The sequence below is a fragment of the Muntiacus reevesi genome, chromosome 5, assembly GCF_963930625.1.
Source record: "Muntiacus reevesi chromosome 5, mMunRee1.1, whole genome shotgun sequence".
Taxonomy (NCBI): domain Eukaryota; kingdom Metazoa; phylum Chordata; class Mammalia; order Artiodactyla; family Cervidae; genus Muntiacus; species Muntiacus reevesi.
In genome coordinates, this window is record NC_089253.1 from 72,163,870 (window position 1) to 72,184,809 (window position 20,940).

Consider the following 20,940-nt stretch of genomic DNA (forward strand, 5'->3'; position numbering starts at 1 on the left):
TCAGCTGAGGAAATACAAGAAAATGGGGGTGTGGGGCAGCACGGACATCGTAACCAAGGACACTTCATAGACAAAGCACAGTTAAAGGGACCCTGAGGAATGAGATCTATAGCTTGCTTGTAAATAAACATGTGGCCAGCCTGGAAAGAACTGAGTCTTTGAGATCCTTAGAACTGGGTTTCAGTTCTCATTCTGAAACTCACTGGTTAACAATCGGGGCAGGGGAGGGTATTGAATCTCCTCCTCTGATTCTCCCCCATAAAACTAGGAATCTAAAACCTCTCTCAGGAAGCTGTGCTGGGAACTAACTAACACGCTGATGTGATAGCCCAATGCCCAGCACATAGAAAGCTTTCAATCGCTTTTTTTTCCACGAAAGTATATGGAAAATAATTTTCTAATTTTAGGGATGATAGGACGGTCAGTTATATGTGATTAAATAGTATTCCACTGTCAGAGTAAAATATCACTCCATGAGAATCATCAGACCATTATAGATTTTACAGATCTTAAATAGCATGCTATTTAATAAGAAATACAAGGCCCAGGAAGAAGTCCTGGATCCCTTCAAGGAAGCCCTTCTGAGAAGTCTGTCTTATTATTTTAAGAGGGACACAGACATTTTGTCATAACTAATGAGAGTAATTCACTGCCTTGAAAATTGGAACCCAGGACTCCAGTCGAGGAGTCTGACGATCCGGTCTCTGCCTCTGACAGCACCCTCTGCCCTCACACTGTTCTCTTTCCTCTGCACCCTGCCCCTCCTTCCTTTCCTCCCAATCTGCTTTTTTTGCCCTGTCTGCCAGGAGCAACAGCTGGTGATATTTAGCCTAGTGGTAGCGAACCCCAGGGCCACAGTTCAAAGAATGTGGGATTATTTCTCCCATAGAATAAGCACCAAGTACTAAAGAGCTGGACAGTAATGTTCTGCCTAAAGTGGTGACAGCCTCCTTAGCCAGGGACATAAAGTAAGCTCACATGAGCTCACATCATAAGGGGAAAAGCTTACACTCCTTAAAGGGAGGATGGCCTGACAATGTTCCCTTCATCGGGCAGCTCCATCTATTTACTTAATTGAGAATTGGGCAACAGATGCCTGATGGGAGTCCACTGGGAAGTAGAAAGGCCAAACCACACCGTTTGTTGAAGAGTCTGGAAGAGTTTAGCTTGATTTCGATGTCCATGAAATTCCAGACTTGGGGAGGGGTGGTGAAAGAAAGATAAGTAGACTTCTATCACAAATAAAACATCATGGCAATATGGATAATTTGATGAGTCCACAAAACTTTTCTTCCCATTAGTGATCTAGAGGCAGAGCATGGGGTAGCAGACTATCTTATATGAAAATACCAGGCTGCACGCTCATTTTTGTATCCAAAAGCATAGGCTCAAGCTTGTTTTCCCTTTAAGTTACATAAAATATGGGTCTTGTTGGGGTGGGGGCTGGAAAATATATATATATACACACACACACATATATATATATTTATAAATATATTTACACACACACATATATAATGTATTTGTAAATATATTTACAGAAGTATAGATATATTTCCCAATTTTAAGTAATAATAGATTATACAGATATAAGCTGAAAAAAAAGATGCTGAGACTTTCTTCCTCACTTATGCATAAAAGCATCTAGAATCAAGGACTTCATAATTAGAAAGGATACTACATCAACATGAATATAAAATGTATATTTTGAAATACTTCTACAATAAAATTTAGACTGTGGTTCACACTCACACTTTTTTCTTCCCTCCCATTTTTCTAATTAGTAAGGTTACAGTACATGGATCTGTAGCCACAGAAAATCTGTGCAAGAGGGATCCACACAGTTTAGGGAAAATAGCACAGGCTTCAAAACGATAAATGCTTGTGTTTTTATCGCAGCCCTGTCCCTTACAGTAGGCTTCCCTGATAGCTCAGTTGGTCCCTTAGAGTGGTTTTTAATTGTACTTGGAAACTCTTTTTTTTCCTAAGCAGGCCAAAATCTTGTCTCTGAAATACCATTTACAATGTTTGTTTGCTTTGCATGTCCTCTTTTCATAGAGAGCTTGCAGGAAAAAAAAAACACAGGTCTTATTCCTATCAGCAACACGTCCCAAATTAGTGAGGTTCAAATGACACAGTTCCACTCCAATGCACAGAGGAGGCCTGTCAGCCCTGGGCTTCTTGAGACAGAGAGAGTATGTGCATTTCCTTTTTTGATAAAAAACCAAAAAATTTAAAAAAGAAACAAACTCTTTTTGGATCAAGACTTTGGAAAAAAATTGTGTTGGCCCAAGAAGATGTGCTTAGAAAAGGCCAGACTCTATCTTGAAAGGGAAAAATAAAGGAGAAAAAAAGCCAAAGGTCACACAAACATGGATTTCCCAGGAGAATGATATTTCCTCCAGATAAACTGTTCCTTAAACAAGATTTTGCTGCAGAAGAGAATGAATAATCCACACAGGTACATGAACTGCAAGGTGAAATGAATTTGGAATATTAGCCTGGTCCACATATGATCTCATTCTAACATTCAAACTTTCCTAGTTATGATGGCAGATGCCTCAGTGTGAAGACCAGTGCTGAGCACGTAGAAGGCATTCAATGATATCTGATGAACAATCACTTTGTGGTATAGCAGTAATTAATGCAACACTATATTCTACATCAACTATACTTCAATGAAAGAAAATTTAAAGGAATGAATGAATCTCTCACACCCACAGGGCTTTACATGCAAGGAAACCAACCAATCCATAAGTCCTTAGACATCTAGTTACAGGGGGCATTTTGATCATTGTTTTGCAGCTCTTCCTGAAACCATTAAGTTCCCTGGAAGATGGGATCAAATAATCATGAGTATTGTTCCATATTTCTAGGACCCAGGTAAATATCAGGGCCATGAAGCTTGCTGGTTTCATAATATCTTAGACTTAACTCCTTATACTTCTGGACTGAAATCCCAAAATTCAAGAGCAAAGATAGCAATACTCAAAATGATCAATTGTTGTTGCTGTTCAGTCACTAAATCATGTCCGAATCTGTGACTGCAGCACACCAGGCTTCCCTGTCCTTCACTATCTCCCTGAGTTTGCCCAAACTCATGTCCACTGAGTCAATGATGCCATCCAACCATCTCATCCTCGATTAAACATATTATTTTAGGGACTTCCCTAGCAGTCCAAATGGTTAAGACTTTGCCTTCCAATGCAGGGTACCTGGGTTTGATTTCTGGTGGAGGAGCTAAGACCCCACATGCCTTGAGGCCAAAAAAACAAAACAAAGAAAATAAACTTATGGTTTCCAAGGGGAAGAGATAATTAAGGACTTTAGGAAGGTCATATACACATTGCTGCATTTAAAATGTATAACCAACAAGGACCTATTGCACAGCACAGGGAACTCTGCTCAATGTTATGTGCCAGCCTGGATGGGAGGGGAGTTTGGGGGAGAATGGATCCATGTACATGTATGGCTGAGTCCCTTCACTGCTCACCTGAAAATATCACAACACTGTTAATCGGCGATATTCCAATACAAAATAAAAAGGTTAAGTTTGGGGAAAAAAAAAAACATAGTGAACTTAATAAACAGGATGGATAGATTAAAAAAAATTAGAAGCAATATTGCAACTAATTCAATAAAGATTTTAAAACAGATGTATCTTTAAAATTACATATGTATTATTTTATATTTGCATACAATATAGTATTTACTGTTATCATTAGATTATAGTACACACCTACACTCACAGACACACACACACAGACATACAATCAACCTATCGACCTGGAAAGACCTATTTTTGCACTAAGGCTCTGAAATTAATCATGCATGTGACCTTGGACAAGCAGTAAACCTCTCTAGGCCCCAATTCTGTAACTGCATAATAAGAAGACTGGATGAGATTGATGGTGTCCCAGTTCACTGCGTGTTTGAATCACCTGGGAGCTTTGACAAGTCTTGATACTTCAGCTGGACCCCAGACCAATTTAATCAGGATCACTGGGGGTGGGAACAGAGCATCCTAGGCTTTAAGTTGCCTCAGGTGACTTCAAGGCACAGCCTGCAGTGGAGGTTCCTGGACTAGTGACCTCTAAGCCTCCTTCCTCTTCTGTACCCTGGGATTCTCGAGTTCAGAAGAGGTGAGATGACTTCTCCTGGGATGAGAACTGCTGCCCCTCGTGTGTCCTGTAGCTTCTTGAACCAAATTGCTTCGGGACTGCAAACCCCTATGCCCAAACTAGCGCTCCCCAGTGATGCTGGGCCCAGCAGTCTGGTTGGTGCTAACACTGGAATAAAGGAAGCAGGGCCAGCTCCTGGTCAGAGGTTAATGCCGGCTCCTGAGAGCAGGAACACCACAAGGCTATGTCTAGAGAATGCTTCGGTTCCTGTAATTTTGCCAAATCTCCCTTCCTCTATCCTGCTTTTTCTCATCTAAAAAGAGTTTCTTGAACTTGTCCTTGACAAGCCAGATGGTTAACTTAACTGATCTAAATGGGTGAGGACAGTGGTCCCTACTTAAAAATGCTCTCTAGGGCTGTGCTTAGGAAGGGGGCACCCCTTCTTCCCATCCCACTGCCCCCCCCCCCCCAGTCTCATGGATGAGATTCTGAAAAGGCGTGGGGATAGTGGGGCAGAGCCCAGGGGCCTGATTTATTGACAGCTATCTATGTGTCAGACACTCTATTCACATTGTCTTTCATCCTTGATGTTGGGATTATCCCTGTTTCACAGTGAAGAGAAACGGGCTTGGAGTGGTAAGCTGAGTTGCCTAAGGACACCTCTGGCTGGTCAGTGGCAAAGTCCCGATCGGAGCTCAGCTGAAAGTGAGTTAAACTCTGCTGAACACACAAGGAGTGGGCTTTTCACTGACATTTTAATTAGGAAGCAGCACAGTATATGCAAAAGTTTAAGGAAGATACAGGCAACTCTGAACCGGCTCGCGGGAAAGTTCAAGACTCGCTGAAAGATGTGAGCAGGCCTTTCCATGAATTCCCTCCTTTTCCCTGGCCTTCCATCTCATCAAAACGCAGAGCTTCGAGAACTTTTCAAAATGAAGCATACTCCCCACTCCTTCCACCTCCCCTTTTATAGTCAGACTACAATCCTTATTCCAAAAATAAATCAGCCTGATGAGAGGCCAGAAAAAGCAAAGCTTAATAGTTTTATACTTTCATTATTTAGTTAAGGGACATTCGTTGGACAGATTTATCATCACATTTTTACAAATTCCCCACTGAATAAATAATTCTAGGATATGCCGAAATTACTCTGGCCTTCTGACCCAACATGTCTTTGTAATTACTTGGCACTCCAACTGTATGCTACTTAAATTAGGTAACAGTCATCAAGTTATTTTTAGGCCATAGCAACACACACACACACACACACACACACACACACACACACGCTGTACCTAACTTGTTATTTGCACTCCTTTGGAAGAAAGGCCAAACACACACACACACACACACACACACACACACACACACACATGCTGTACCTAACTTGTTATTTGCACTCCTTTGGAAGAAAGGCCAAACACACACACACACACACACACACGCTGTACCTAACTTGTTATTTGCACTCCTTTGGAAGAAAGGCCAAAACTCCAGTTTTACTGACACCATCATTTCTGTTCAACCAACAGTAATACTACTGGGCTACATGGAGTGAGAGCTCACTCTGTATGAGGAACTGTTCTAGACACTTTGTACACATTAATTCATTTACTCCCTAAACTACTACCAGGAGAGTACCGCTGTTACATCCTTTTTGTAAATAAGGAAAATAAGGACGTAAGGGAAGTAGCCATTGGCCAAGGGCACATGAGCCAAGACGAGAGCTCAGACAGGCTGGCCCCCTGCTCTTGCCTGAATCTCTCCACCATTTGCTACACAGCTAATATTCACTATGTCTGGATGTTAAACAGCAGCTCAGAATCACAACGCAAGCCTGTGAATATAGATTATGCTTTTGTTTCACATATCTTTAAAAAAAAAAAATCCTCCTAACATCCCTGACAGACAAGAGGAAGACTTTTGTTTCCCCCACAGAACAATGCAGAAGAGAAAACATATTTCCTTGGGGGTCTCTGATGTCTAAGCACAGCCCTTCACTTTGTCAACAGACTCAGTACTGCCTACAAGTATTGACTTCAGAGCCCTTTGTGACTAAGGGAAGATGTGCCATCTATGTTGCTCACTTCAGGAGTTTTGATGGAAAGTTTTCTAGCATAAAAAGTTACCTCTCTATGTGATCAAATCTTTGCTACTGAATCAGCTTCCTGAAGTGGTACTCACTCATCCCCCGCCACCCCTCCCCCCAATAAATACTGCTGACTCAGAGGCAGGCCTGTCAGTCACTCTTTGTTTTGTGACAGCACAGAGCAAGTATAGGTATGGAGCCTGATAGACTCCTGTGGAAGAGGATGCTATAGATCCCTCCCAGTCTGGGGGAGTGGGTGGGTGTTGGTGGGGTAAGGGGGCACTCCCATAGATTCAACAGTAGCCAGTTAGTCAAAGTGGAATTCCAAGTTTGAGAAAGTCAACATGGGAACATGACACCAATATTTAGGAGTGAAAATGTTGTCCATACTGTACTATAAAATATGCCCATCCTTCTTAATTTGAAAACATTAAGTTTAAACATGAAACATACTGAAATATAGTCAAGCATTATCTATATTCTAATATATTTCAACAACCAATAAAGGAAGAGAAATCAGAGAGGGAAAACATTAACAATTATTTAATCTGGGTACTAGGTATATGGTGATCATGATACTCTTTTTTATGTTTCTCTGTATTTGAAAACTTTTATAATAAAAGTTTTAAAGGCACAGATTGTCTTTAAAGAGGAGGTGATAATAGACTATCCATTCCTACATAGGTAAATGACAAATTACTTCTCCGAACTAAGCCTTGCTGTAAAGAAAGGGAACCTTATAAACATCATAGCAAAGATGGTAGCTCTCGATATGGAAAACCCAGAATCATCTAGCCTCCTTATTCAGCTGGGTACAAAATCACATTAATAATCAACTTTGTGTGAAACAGATTATAATCCTTTCTAAACCTTTATAAGTTTCTACACATGTACGCATTTGACTCATGGTTTGCCAGGTGGAACAGAAGCACAGGTCTGATGCCATTTCTTCTTTGGAGGATGAGAATAAAATACAAACTCAGACGTAGGTCACAACGGGGAGGGGACTGTAAATTAGAGCAGTCACTTAATCCCGGGGGCTTCTGCACCTATCATCAGTTTCCTCCCAGCCTGACACAGCATTACTAAAACAGTGTCTGAGCGGCCGCTTGGCTTGACAGGCAGCACCAAAAATGGAGAACATGGCAGCGAAACAGGGGGACGTAAAACTTGGATGGGGAGGGTAGCAACCAGTGTTTACAAACATAAACCAGAGAATCAGAGAGGTCAGCCATCAATTAACCCGAGATTGGACTGAAATCTCTGAAAATGAATTCCTGAAGCCTTAGAAGCATCTACCTCGGATACTATCCAACCCCCACCCCTACCCCCACCACATCTTCCCTGCGAAAACCACTCCTTCCAAAATGGTACCGCTACTACTCTTGCTAAAATAAAATCTTACATCACCAAGGGTGGGGATTACTAAAATAAACCTCAGCAGAAAAGCCAGATCAGAATGGTCTGATAGACCCACTCAGGAACCTAGGAGAAGTTGCTGGCCATGCTTTCTCAGAGGTACCCACCCCATTTTCACCTCAGTGGTGTTATGGTCTTAACCTTTGGTTTACCCAGCTGAAAGAGCAGCTAGAGGGGCATTCTAATATTGATCTATTTCCCTTCTTTACCATCATGGCCCCAATTTTAGGCCATTCCCCCCCAAAGAGACCAAAATCACAATGATAAAAATAATTAATAGAGTACATTACAGATCCTTCTGCTCCCAAACTACATATCTTCAACAAGATCCCCAGATATTTGAAGAAAGAGCCCAAACTACAAATAATACAACCTCTACCACCAGTGCAACTTCCAGGTCGACTGCCGCTGCGTCTCACCAACCCGAAAATGATGAGCCCTGTTGGCGGTGGTGGCGGCAGGCGCCCAGCGGTGACATCAGCAGCACGTCTGGCCCCGCCCCATTGAGGCAACCTTACTGACACAGAGGAACAAGCCCAGGCTGCCTGGGCTCTCAGCTGCATCCACAGGAAATGGGGAGAGGAACCCCACTTTGATCAGCAACACCTAGGAGATTCATTTTCCAGCAACTGACAAGCCACCCCCATACACAATAATTCCCACTCCAAAGTAGAGGGTAGAATCTACAGCTCCTCCTTAACACTCTCAATATTTAAGTCCACTCATCTTCATGTGGATTATTTGATGCCTGTTCTCAGATCATTTGGACACAAAAGGCCTGCTTTCCCTCAACGGCATCTACTCTACATGAGCGAGAGACCACCCTGAAGATCACTCCATTGCTTTTCCACTTCTTGGCTCCCCAATACAAACTCTTACAAATGAGAAGTTTGTAGAGTGTATTTTCTCATCTGAAAAAGATGACACAAGCCAGGATCACAGAGACAGAATGCTAGCTGGGTAAACCTACTCGGAATCATGCAAAGTCAGCCAAACAAGAATACAAAACGACAAAATACAAGGATACACAGAGGAAATATGAGCATATTAGTAACCACAAAAAAACCCATCAAAAACAATATAAAATGCCTGGGTGCTTCTGGAACACTCCGGATGTAACTTCCATGATGTTCTCCTTTCCCTGAGAGCCTACCAGCCCTTCCTTAATGGAAGCTGTACCTTTGCGCTAGTTGAGCCCAATAAGAGTAGGCTCGAGGCCAGTGAGGGTGGGCAGGGGAGATGATGTCCAAGAAATTTAGAAATGGATTTCTAAGAACAGTTCTCAACAAAAGGCGGAACGCACCATTGGCAAGACAAGAAGAATGGCAGAACTAGCCCACAACGGAAAACCAACTACCCTGCTCATTCCAATGGCCTGTTGCAATTTAAATATGCAAGGTGTTCAAAGGAACCCAGCGATGCCTTTGGCCTACACAGTGCAGGAGACTGGCTGCCAATGTGGCCCAGACTGTGTGCCTTGACTCAACACGCAAGGAAAGAGAAGAAAGAAGATGACTGTCTCTCACTACCACCATCACTGCCACCGCCTGGCAGAAAACACTAAAGATGAAGTGTGGTGTATAGTGTCCCAAAGGATGGCATCTAAGGGCAAAGAGGCACATCTGGGAGGGACAGGGGATGTGGACTCCCTCTAGGTTAGGCAACGCTGTGCGGAAGGAGCCCAGAGGTGGGTGGGCAATTAATTCCTCCTGCCAGGGCTCAGTGACACTGACATCCCGATTATTCACGCTCAGTGTCCTGGGGCAAGTGACCCACCACCCCATCTTGGAAGGAGCTATGATGTCAACGGTTGTCAGGTGACACCAGAAGAAACAGCGTGTTGGGGAGTATTTCATAAAAACGACTCTTTCCCTTGGAGTTTTGGCAACGGAACAGATGTTGGGGTGAACTCTCTAAGAGGTCCTAAAATAAGGATCTCTGCCCTTTTTGAAGGTCACTTTCAGAGAGGTGAGAAAGAGGAAGAATTTCCCACAGAAAGAACTGGGTACCTGGAGGTTTACTTGCAGTTCACCACAGTTGCGGTTTTCTCCGTTCCATCAGCTTTGGTTAAGTCTGAGAGACAAGAACTTTCCAGCTAGTTTGAATGGAACAGAGGTACCAGAGCAGGCATGACTGCAGATGCCATCTGGTGTCATAGAGCCCCTTTTTAGAAAGATGAGAAAACCATCTCTGAGAGGGGGAAATGACTTGCACAATGCAAATGAGAAGGTGAATTAAAGACTAGAGCCCAAATCTTCTGGCTTTCAGTTCAAGGTTGCTGGGTTTCTCTCCCAACCCCAAAATAATTAAGAGAGGGCACGGAAGGGAAGATAAGAAGAAGAAAGGCAATTCTGGTCTTTTGCAGCCAGCGGAAGGAGGATGCTGGTACTTCTCAGAGAAAACCCAGGGTGACCCCAGGGCTGTGCTTGGGGTAGGGGTGGGGGCATTACCTTTCAACACCAGAGGTTCTTTGCCTTCTCTCTTCAGAGACTCGAGGACTATGTGGAGTGGCTGGGAGGGTACCACTCGGCTCGGCTCATTGGTATTCTCATCGTAAACTATAATTTCTTTGGAAAAGATCCTCTTGAAAGAGTCCTTGCCTTCCCTACAGGAAATCAAGTCTAAGACAGTGATCTTGCCCTGCTGCAGTCTCCGCCGGCTGATCTTATCGGCACAGTTAATGTGGACAGCTCCTTGGATGTGACTTTTGTTGTACTCCATGAAGGGCCGGCAGTCAATGATGACAGGGCCCTGGCTCGGCAGGTGACTCTTGCTGCATTTGGTCATCTTCTTGGCCAAGTCATTGGGGTAGATTATTTTGATGCTGGCTAGCTGTTTGGGGGTCCCTGCCACAGGGCTGCCCACCCCACCTGATGGACTTAGAGAGCCTGCATTCTCACTGTTGTTGACCATCTGGCTGGCAGGACAGGTGGTAGAGCTTCCGATGGCGGTGGTGGCGGTGCCAGCGGCAATGGCCTGGGTTGGGGCCTGATTGTCCTTGTCGTAGGTTGCCACAGTGCAGCAGCTGGCACTGCTGCACCCACAATTCAGGGAGCGGGCAGAGCCGCTGGATGAGGGCATATACGTCAGATTCGCAGCCTTTAGGGACACAACGGTGGTGGCGATGACAGGAGGGTGGCTGGTACTGCCGGGGGCGGCAGAGCCAAGGTAGCTAGAGTCTAAACAAAGGTTGAGATCCTGAGGTCGAACGGGCCTAGACAGTGCCACCACTACCCTGTCGTCTAAAGGAGACGGAGGCATGAGGAGGCTGAAAACTGGCAATTCAAGAAGAACTCAAGACAGTCTGTAAAGAAGGGGAGGGGGGGAAAGAAAGAATAAAGTCATGTGACACAAAAAGCAGTCGAATCCAATCCCTAGGAAAGGACTTTGCATCCCTCTTAGTGAAGTCGTCCTAAGTGCCCAGTATCCTGTCACTCAAAGCTTGACTCTCACCACTAGGGATTCGAAGAGGATGCACACCTGAGGACCACCCCCCTCCCCAACCCTTGTCCTTGCTGAGTCTAAGGTTAGATGTAAAGTCTATGCAAATGTTGATGAACAACCTTTCATGGACCCACATCCAAGTTCAGCCTTAGAAAAAGTACAAGCACAAAGGATCAGAAAAGCTCAAGATGGAAGGGAAGGTTGTTTAGAGGCACCTCTTCTGGGCCTCATCTCCAGGGCAGAAGTATACTGCAACCATCTGAGAAGGACCCATACGTCCACCCTTGCATACTTTCCATGTAATTCCTTCAGCCACTGCAAAGGCAAAGGAATGACCAAGAGTGCTGGCAAGGCTCATGGGAATATACAGCAGCTAAATATACATCAGGGGCAGATGTCAACTTTCTGCATATCAGAATGAAAGTAGCCCTCTAAGTGAATCTCTTTAATTTTGAGCTATTCTTACTTTTCTTTCTCCCAAGTCCTTTGAAAAGCACAACAGAGTCATATTAAAACCTCCCATGTTTCCTATTGCCCTCTTATTTATAAATTAATCTGCATTTCCTCTTTCATTACATACTAGTCCCCTAAAACGAAGCCTTAAGCTAGGGAGGGAGGTCTGAAAACCCCGATCCTGACAGATCCATCCCTCAGATGGCTCCCTTGCCACACCACCCCCTCCACTCCTGCCTTTAAGGAAAGGACCACTTCAACTCTCCATTCTCCACCTTTCCCTACAGGAACATCCTAGAGCTTCTCTCAGCGGAAGGCAGCACTATGCATAATCTTTTGATCTCACACAGATGTGCCCCCTCTTCAAGAGGATGGATTCATAAAGAAGACTTCCCAGTGAGAAGTAAGAGTTGCCCACAGGGTCTATGTCCTGTCTCATGAGAGGGTACCTGCAAAGGGACAGTGCCATCCTCCCCATAGTCATAGAGGCACTCCACTCCTGGGCCCTGCCGGCTCCTCTCCTACTAGACATACACACAGAGGAGAAACCAAACGCCATGCAAGAGGAGCTCGTCTAAACCAACTTTAAGAGATGTCTGGAAAAATGTCATCCAACATCCGTCTACACACGACTGTCACCATTCTCAGACACAGAGCCAAAATGTCACAGGCAGAACACACACACACACACACAGGCACGCACCTATCACATCCACAGATCCCCACCGACTCAGCTTTCTCTCACCACCTTTGAATGGGCAAGAAGAATCCAACCCCTGTTCTCCCTCCCTTTCTCCTTTCTTCCCTCCCTCCCTTCCCCTCCCCTTCCTCCCTTGCGTAGTATTTTTTGAAGAGCGAGTACTATTCCAGAAGCTATAACTGTTTCCCAGCTGGACCCAGCGGTGAAAAGTCTTTGCTATTGTGTTACCTGGTAGGATACGTCCCAGGATCAACAGTCCATTTCCCTTGAGAGGGACGCAGAAGCGTGCTCGCGGAGACACAAGCTGGGACCCCCACCTCCACACAGAGTGCGCGGCGCGCACACACGCGCTCTCTCTCTCTCACACACACACACACACACACGCACGCACGGAGTGTATAAAGATACCTGCATCCCTGCAGCAGAGGGTCGGGCGTTTATATTGCCCGTGAAACCATCCAGACAGCCTAGGAAACCTTCCCGAAAAACACTGAGCTATCCCCCTCCCACTCTAGTCGTTCTTCCACCTCTAGTCAGCGGCTGGAAAGAAAATTAAGTGGTCAGAGAATGCTGCTTCCCCACTCCGGGGCACTTAACATCCTCCTTCGCAACACAGCGCACTAACAAGTCCCTGGCCTTTAAAACTGCCGCAAAGCATCCCAACAAACCTCATTTTTTCCTTCGCCCCCAATCCAAGTAGACTGCAGAGAGAGTAAACGCACAGGGCGGCGTGAGCCAACAGCGGGAACACTTTAACCTCACCTGCTGTGGCTCCTCCGTAAACATCGCAACACACACGCGCGCAGACACACACCACACACATACTCACACTCACACCGCCTCACACCCCTGGACTCTCAGGAGTAGCCACAGTGACTTCCACTTACTTCATAAATAAGTGTAACCCTCCACCATCTGGCGCTCCGCTTCAGCAAGGGATTCGCACATTCAGCCCTCATTCACTAGGCTTCATTGATCTCCAGCAGCAACATAGTTACTTTCTCTTTTGCTACACTGTAAATGTAAGGTTCTGAGGGGGCGGGCCGGCTGCCGACCGACGGCAGGTTGAACCAATAGGAATCCGGAGAAACCTGACCGCTACTTCGCTGCAGCTCGCGGCCAATGGGCACCTGGAGGGGGCGGAGCCGGGGCGTGGCCATGGCTCTTTAAGGAGGGTTTATCCGACGCCGCTTCGGGTCCACTGTGTTATAATACGGACGGTGATGTCATTGGCAACCAATCAAAAACTTAAAAGGGCCAACTGGGGCCCGCGCGGAGCAGCTGCTCTCTATTTACATGTAAACCGAACCTGCAGGATGCAGTTAACCCTTTCCGGGGCTGAATTGTCAATGGGCTGTGTTTGCCGCTCCGCCTAAAACTGGCTCTGCCGACTTGGCGGGATCCCTCTACAACCCCTCACCAAGAGACAGACCACGCTACTTATTTTTCCTTCTTACTCTGGCTGGCTGATCAACCGTGTTAGAATAACTTTCCAAAGGCAAAAGGCAACGAGAATAATCACTATCCCCAGTTGGAAAAACGGGTTCCCCAAGTCCCTCGAGGTGACTTGATAAACCGAAGATTCACGGACTTCGCCCAGCTACCCGAGCGGGGGCATGAATGTAAGCGCGCGGCCAGGGACGTCGCTTCTTCTACAGTCTAGGCCCGGGGCCACGCGCTGGAGGCCTGGGCTCCAGTGGTACTGGCAAGTCTGCCGTCCATCCACCCGCAGTGAGGCCCGCCAGCCTCGCCGCCGCCCGAGTCCTCGGGGCCGCCCCGCTTGCTCCGCGCCGCCAGGAAGCATCGACCGCCCGCCCGCAGATGTCGCTGCCCTCCGACTGCCCTACTGCTGCCCGGCGCGGCGGTGGCGCGGCGCCCTGTGGCTCGCCTACTTCAGCGCCCCAGTCACGCCCCCGCTTCCCTCGCCTGCCTCCCGGGCCTCCAACAGTAGCTCGAAGGCAGCGCTGCGGAGGGCTGCTCGGAGGCGGCAGCCTGGTTCCCAACCAAAAGCTACAGAGGGCGCGCCCCCAAGGGGCTGCACAGGCACCGCCCCATAGCCGGGGCGTCCTGGGGCTCGCCGCGCGCCCGCCCCGGCACCCGGGCAAGGCCTCCTGCCCGCTAGCGCCCCCTCTTCCTCCCAGCGAGTAAGGTCCCCGCGCCGCGCTCCGCAGAGCTGCGCTTGCCGGCCCGGGGCCCGCCTTCCCCTCGCCCCTCCACAGTTGCCCGCCACCCTGTAGGGCCCCTAGGAGCCAAGGACCCAACAGCCCGGAGCTTCTGGAACAGCAGCTGCTGGAGGAAGGGAGCTGGAGCTGAGAAGAAATAACCAGCTTGAGTGGAGCCGACGCCGCCCCTCTGGGTTCTCCTGATTTTCGTCGCTGGAGGGGTCGCGGGCAGAGGCGACCATCTGAGCAAAAGAGGGGATTTGGAGGAGGGTGTGTTGCCAGCTGGCCTGTTCATCGTCAGGAAATATCAGAGAAACTGTGGGAAAGTCTTGGGGTAGGAAAAGAAGTGGAGATGATATAAACTGCAGAGAGTTTGCATCAAGGAACCCTAAAGAAATAGAGCTTTTTTTCGTTTTCCTCCGTCTCCAGTCTGAGAGAGGCAGGGCTGAAAGAGTGAAATAATTATAGTGGAGTAATATGTTCTGAGCACTATAGACTATTTGGTTATGATCTTTTTCTCTTACCAGACTGAAGGTGTCTGGAGACGTACTTCAGGTTGCAAGCCTGATAGGCAAGTTAAGTGACCTGGGGACATATTCACGTCATTGCTTTAAGTACAGACCTGAAATTTGAAGATGCCACACCTTGGCCTGCTGGCCGGCTATGTTCAGTGAGCTGAGAGATCCCATATATACATATGCACACAGTCTAGACTTCACAGCAGTGTTTCAAACTGAAGTGAATGCATGCAATCATCTTAAACAGGAAAGGATTTTTGTAACCCCCTCTCCACTCACACACTAACACACATACACATTACCCTTTAATGATAACCAGTGACTGGCTTGGAGACACCATTTAGTCCTTACATTTTTAGGGATCAGCAGATCCTGGCCAAGAAAGGTGGGTTCTGGGTAATTTCCACAGAAATCAGAAAAGAACTTCCCAGAGGCTCTAACCCTGGATCTATTTGCAGCTTTAATAACTTGCCTTTTCCTAACTGTAGATAATTACTGAAAAAATATTGACTAATCCAGGGTTGGAGAGTTCTAACTGTAAGTCCTGATTCTGACTCTCATCTCTTATACTGTTCATCCAGAAACACTATGTTTATTTACATGTCTGTAAAATAGCAAAACTCCAGCTCAAAAGAAAAGGAAAAGTTCCTGTGTAAGCGCTTTGGTGGTGGGAAGTGGGGAGGTAGAGGGAGTAGGGAGAAAGGTGATGGGGGAGAGGTTCTCTGCAGATCAAGGGCATTCAGTAAAAAAGTATTGTCTTTGCTTCAGGAAATGCTGTGCCTCTAGTTAAAGGTACTCACCATCTATAAGTTATGAATTCATTGCTGACACCTCAGTATCTAAGTCCAAACAAAGCAGGAATTTATGCAATTGAGGAATACTTCTTAACAGCCTTTCTACAAGGCCCAGAGGGGAAAGTAACTTCAAAAGGAAAGCAGTTCATTTAATGAGATGATTATTTTATTATAGTTTCAAACTAGTGAATTATTATAATTTAGTTGGCTAAAAATCTAAGCCAGTTCTACTGAAAAATTGGGAAAGATGGCAAAATTCCTCATCAGTTATCAAGCCTAAAACTTGGAATAAACATGTCATTAACATATACACAGATGTAATTATTTTTTAAATTAAGCATCTCTAAGTGTATAGTTTATATTCAAATTATAGTGGTAGGGAAAAAAAACAGATTCTTTTGTACAAAAAAGAGTTGATTTTGTTCCATTTTTTGAGTCATAAATGAGGGAATAGTATCTGAAGTACTACCCTTATATTTAAATTAGTAATATCAGCCAACCAGTGGCTGTGAACCTGATCTGTATATAAATATCCGGCAAAGCCTTAATGTTCAATTTTAGTCCCAAAGAAATAGTGACGCATCTTCACTGCATTTGAGTGTTCTAACATGATTGTACTGAGCTGTATCTTTGTTCCGACAAACAAACATTGTGAGAAAAATATGATTTCCTTCAGTTCATAGCACTGTGTTAAAGCAAGAGGGTGAAGCTATCTTAAGCCAGCATATGAGACATAATATGGATAATATCGAAAAATGTATTAAGGGACTTCCCTGGTGGTCCAGTGGTTAAGACTGCACACTTTTACTGCAGGGAACACAAGTTTTATCCCTGGTGAGGAACTAAGGTCGAAAACACTGTAAGGCTTGACCAAAAGGAAAAAGGGATGTATTAATTAAATGACTGCCTTTATGTGCACACAAATGGTTAAGTGTATGGGATGATGGCAGAGGGTTGGGACTGGTGAGAGTTAGCTTTTCAAAATACTCAAGGTTGAAGTGGATTCCTGAAGATACTAGAATTAAGGCAGAGAAAGGCTTAGAGAACATTTAGAAAGAGGAAACTGCAGGATAAAGGTGACGTTAAATCAATAAGCAGTGGGGGATGAGCAGTGGGATAGAAAAGTGAGGTGATAAGGAGATGAAGCTATTGAGACCAGCCTGTTGAAATATCCTGTGACATTTCTAGGCCTTGGGGAAGGCTAAGGAGAAGGATCCCCTGAAAGAGCGAACCACTGCAGTGCTTATGGGGGCAACAGAAACAGAGAGGGCCCGTCTACGCTTTTCACTGTCTCTGAGTTTTGAACACAGGAGGCCTGCAGATCTTTCTCGTTAAATTCATGGGTAAAATGCAGTTTGGGGCTTCCCAGGTGGCTCGGTGGTAAAGAACCCGCCTGACAATGCAGGAGACCTGGGTTTGATCACTGGGTTGGGAAGATCCCCTGGAGAAGGAAATGGCAACCCACTCTCGTATTCTTGCCTGAGAAATTCCATGGACAGAGGAGCCTAGTGGGTTACAGTCTGTGGGGTCCCAAAAGAGTCAGATACGACCTAGCAACTAAAACAACGACTAAGTGCACTTGGGACTCAGGAAAAGGTTCTGAGGCCCTGAAGTTTCTTTATCTGCTTGTACTAGTGTGATAGCCACTTGCTGCATGTGACTGTTGAACACTTGAAATGTGACAAATCTGATTTGAGATGTGCTCTAAGTTTACACTGAATTTTGAAAACTTTGTATAAAAAAATGTAAAATATCGGTTACTTTTATGTCATTATATACTGAATTGTCTATAGTTTGAATATGAGTTAAATAAAATATGCTAATAAAATTCATTTTACCTATTTCTTTTTTCTTCTTGCTGCTGCTGCTAAGTCACTTCAGTGGTGTCCAACTCTGTGCGACCTCATAGATGACAGCCCACCAGGCTCCCCTGTCCCTGGGATTCTTCAGGCAAGAACACTGGAGTGGGTTGTCATTTCCATCTCCAATGCATGAAAGTGAAAAGTGAAAGTGAGTTGTTCAGTCATGCCTGACTCTTAGCGACCCCATGGCCTGCAGCTTACCAGGCTCCTCCGTCCATGGGATTTTCCAGGCAAGAGTACTGGAGTGGGGTGCCATTGCCTTCTCCTTTTCTTCTTAGAATATGACTATTAGAAGATGTTCAATGACTTATGCCATTTACATATTTCTATTGGACAGTGCTCTTCTAGAACCTGAAATGGCTCTTTTGATTTGAGGTCACTTTGGTGCCAAAGGCACCAGAACCACAGAGCTAGGTCAAACATTGACCTGGAGGGGACTTGAGAGCTTATCTAGGACAGTGGTTTTCAAACTGTGTTAGGATGAGCCAGAGGGTGAAGGGATGTGATGCAACTGGGGGTGACTAAATCCAAGGCAGCAGAGAGCTGGTGGAGCTCTAAGACCAACCCCACCCCCACTGCTCCTTTCTTAAGATGCATCTACATATATTAGTCCTGAAACTCCAAAGTAAGATTTCACTGGAAGGAAACAACAGATTCTGGCTATTTTATTTGTTCTTTCTTTCTTTATTTTTTTAATCCTGGTCCATTGTTTTACCTGCAAGCCAATCTGAGGCCCAGTGAATGCAGAGGGCAGGGCCCAACACCAGGCTTGACATCAGCCCTCATTTCAAAGTCCAGCCCAGCAATAGAGAAGGTGACCGACCTGTTGGCTTGGGGGTTAAGAAACTCTCAATCCCAGGGACAGAGGAGCCAGGAGGGCCACCGCCCATGGGGTTGCAAAAGAGTCAGGCAAGACTTAGGGACTAAACAACAATTGTCTCAGCTGCAGTGAGAAATGCCCTTTCTGCAGTTAGCTATTCCTCCCCCACGCCCCCCACCATCTGTGGTCTCACACATGCCTCCTGTTCTTTGTCAAGAGGGTTCTGACTAGGCCCAAGTGTGTGGATCTTGACACCAACTTATTTCCTTGTGAAAAAAACAAACACTAACTCATTGGCCCTAGGTCTCTGGCAATGACTTGCTCTGCAGTGGATGGTTTATTATTATTATGTGTTGCTACATCAAAAACTTACCATTTTCCCCTTTGCCAAACTGAGCAATCACTTTCTCATTAAGCAATGCCGTCAGGCCCAGAGACCTTCAGCCGCAGGAGGCGGTGTCAGGCTGTGCTGTGCATATTGTGGGAAGCAAAGATAAGAGATAAACAGACACCTTTAGCATTCTTAAACCCCCTTAGGACTTGTTGCAGGTCTAGCATGAAGGAATTAATCTAACCTTCTCAGCATCGCCTAGTGGATTAAGACAGTACCACTTCTGGATCCTACAGTTCCCTTTAGGTTACGGAGTTTGTCTTGAGCTTTACGTCCTTCACAATTAAACATTGATTAAACTGATTCTAAGGAGAAAAAAATAATAGCGGGTAACATTTCTTAGTGTTTTGCTTTGTCCCAAGCACTGTTGAAAGAAATTCACATACATGAACTCATTTCAATCTTCATATCCGTATGGATGCTGTAAGTAGGTTACTTTTGTTAGCCTTATTTGAAAGATGAAGAAACAGAAATACAGACGGATTAAGTCATCTGCCCCAGTCGCACAGCTGGAAAGCAGCAGAGGCAACATTTGAACCCAGACAATCCGGCCCCAGAGCATCTGCTTTTAACAATTCTGTGTCATTTAATTCACGGTCTCTATGATTTTATAAACTTCTATCATATCCCCCTCAGCCTCCAGCTGCCAGGCTATTTTTAATTACCTCTTTGGAAGAATTCACTGTTTTTTCCTCTGCTTTCTCCCGAACTCCCCAGAGTCCACTATGTCTCATGTGGTCTCTCTCACCACTGTATCCTCCATGCTTGGGACCTATTAAACTTCTACTTCATTTCCAGAATCCTCTCTAATAGTGCCGTAAACTTAGCAGTGTTAGGGTTTCACTGCAGGCTCGACTGACATTCAAGGAAGGGCCAGTGACTTCTCCTTTGCCAACCACATCTTGTTGCTGTCCCATCCCTAACATAGGACAGGAGCCAGCATAGGGTGAGCATAGAAGCTCCGTTGAATAAATGAATGAGTGAGTCAGCAAATGAATGAATGAATGAACGAATAGCATTTTTCTTATATGCGCCATGAATTGTTGGGTTTTTTTAGCTACATATCCAGGTTCATCTGACACTTTTCTAATTACTCATTTTGCCTTCTCCCTGATAGTTGAAACTTGAGGAACCTCTGAAGTCCCTAAATTCAATCCTCTCCTGAATAATTCATGCAGATGTTAATCAAGCATCTGTCTTTGGGGATCCCTGTTGTTTACACATCATTCTTATTTGTTTGTTGCCATATTATCCCATTTACAGTTTAAATCCAGTTTTTTTCCCGCTAGCATCTATGAAAGTATCAGCTTTCTCATTATAATCCACACAATAGTTGTATTTTTGCATTTGCCAGCACTATTGACATTATGCTCATCTTCCACACTTAGGAAAATATCCCTCATTATTTTCACTGTTTCAACAGAATGAAGGTATCTTCACTTTCCCTTTTAACATCTTCTGTTTTAGAGTATTCGAGGCATTTGTTTCCTTGTGTTCAGCTTCCCAACTGAGGGCTTTGTTGTTGTTTAGTCACTAAGTCATGTCCAGCTTTTTTGTGACCTCATGGACTGTAGCCCCCCAAGCTCTTCTGTCCATGGGATTTCCCAGGCAAGAATCCTGGAGCAGTTTGCCATTTCCTCCTCCAGGGTATCTTCCCAATCCAGGGATCAAACCTCTGTCTCCTGCATTGAGAAGTGGATTCTTCACCACTGAGCCACCAGGGAAGCCCAACAGAGGGCTTGGCCAGTATTTATTGTCCAACATGTGACCGACGTCAATAAACAGCTTTTTCCAGAAAGAGGCATTTCATCAAGACCTGTGCCTGGAAACTACGTGTTTTATGTTCCTGGGAGTTGGGTGATGTGCTTTGAAAGGAAACTCTCCTCTCTATCCTGGGCAAGATGGGGAGCAGCACTCTGAGAAGCCCTGTTTCCATTGTTCTGTGAAGGAGTCCCATGGCCCACTAGACTTCCTACCTAGGCAAAATGCTCAGTGAGGTCCCCTGATTTATGTGATTGATAAAGCAACCACTTTAGAATTGCATTCTTGGCTTGCGAGGGCCAAGAACGTACAAATGTGGTGGATGAGTCCCTTTATGGGTGAATTTAAGTATTCTCTGTATGCTGAGTAGGGGGTCTGCAGTACCACAGCACACAGTAGGTGCTCA

General features: G+C 45.4%; 1 protein-coding gene across 1 annotated transcript in view; it reads right to left on the reverse strand.

Annotated features, from left to right (window-relative positions):
• The window catches only part of DUSP10 (dual specificity phosphatase 10), a 39,404-nt gene extending 26,176 nt beyond the window's left edge, over positions 1-13,228 (reverse strand). The window contains exons 1-2 of the mRNA XM_065938367.1: positions 13,114-13,228; positions 10,080-10,933 (exon numbers count right to left, since the gene is read on the reverse strand). Coding sequence (XP_065794439.1) covers positions 10,080-10,890 — 811 coding nt within the window. The 5' untranslated portion in view covers positions 10,891-10,933; positions 13,114-13,228. The remainder of the gene's footprint in view (positions 1-10,079; positions 10,934-13,113) is intronic.
• Between the last annotated feature and the right edge of the window lie 7,712 nt (positions 13,229-20,940).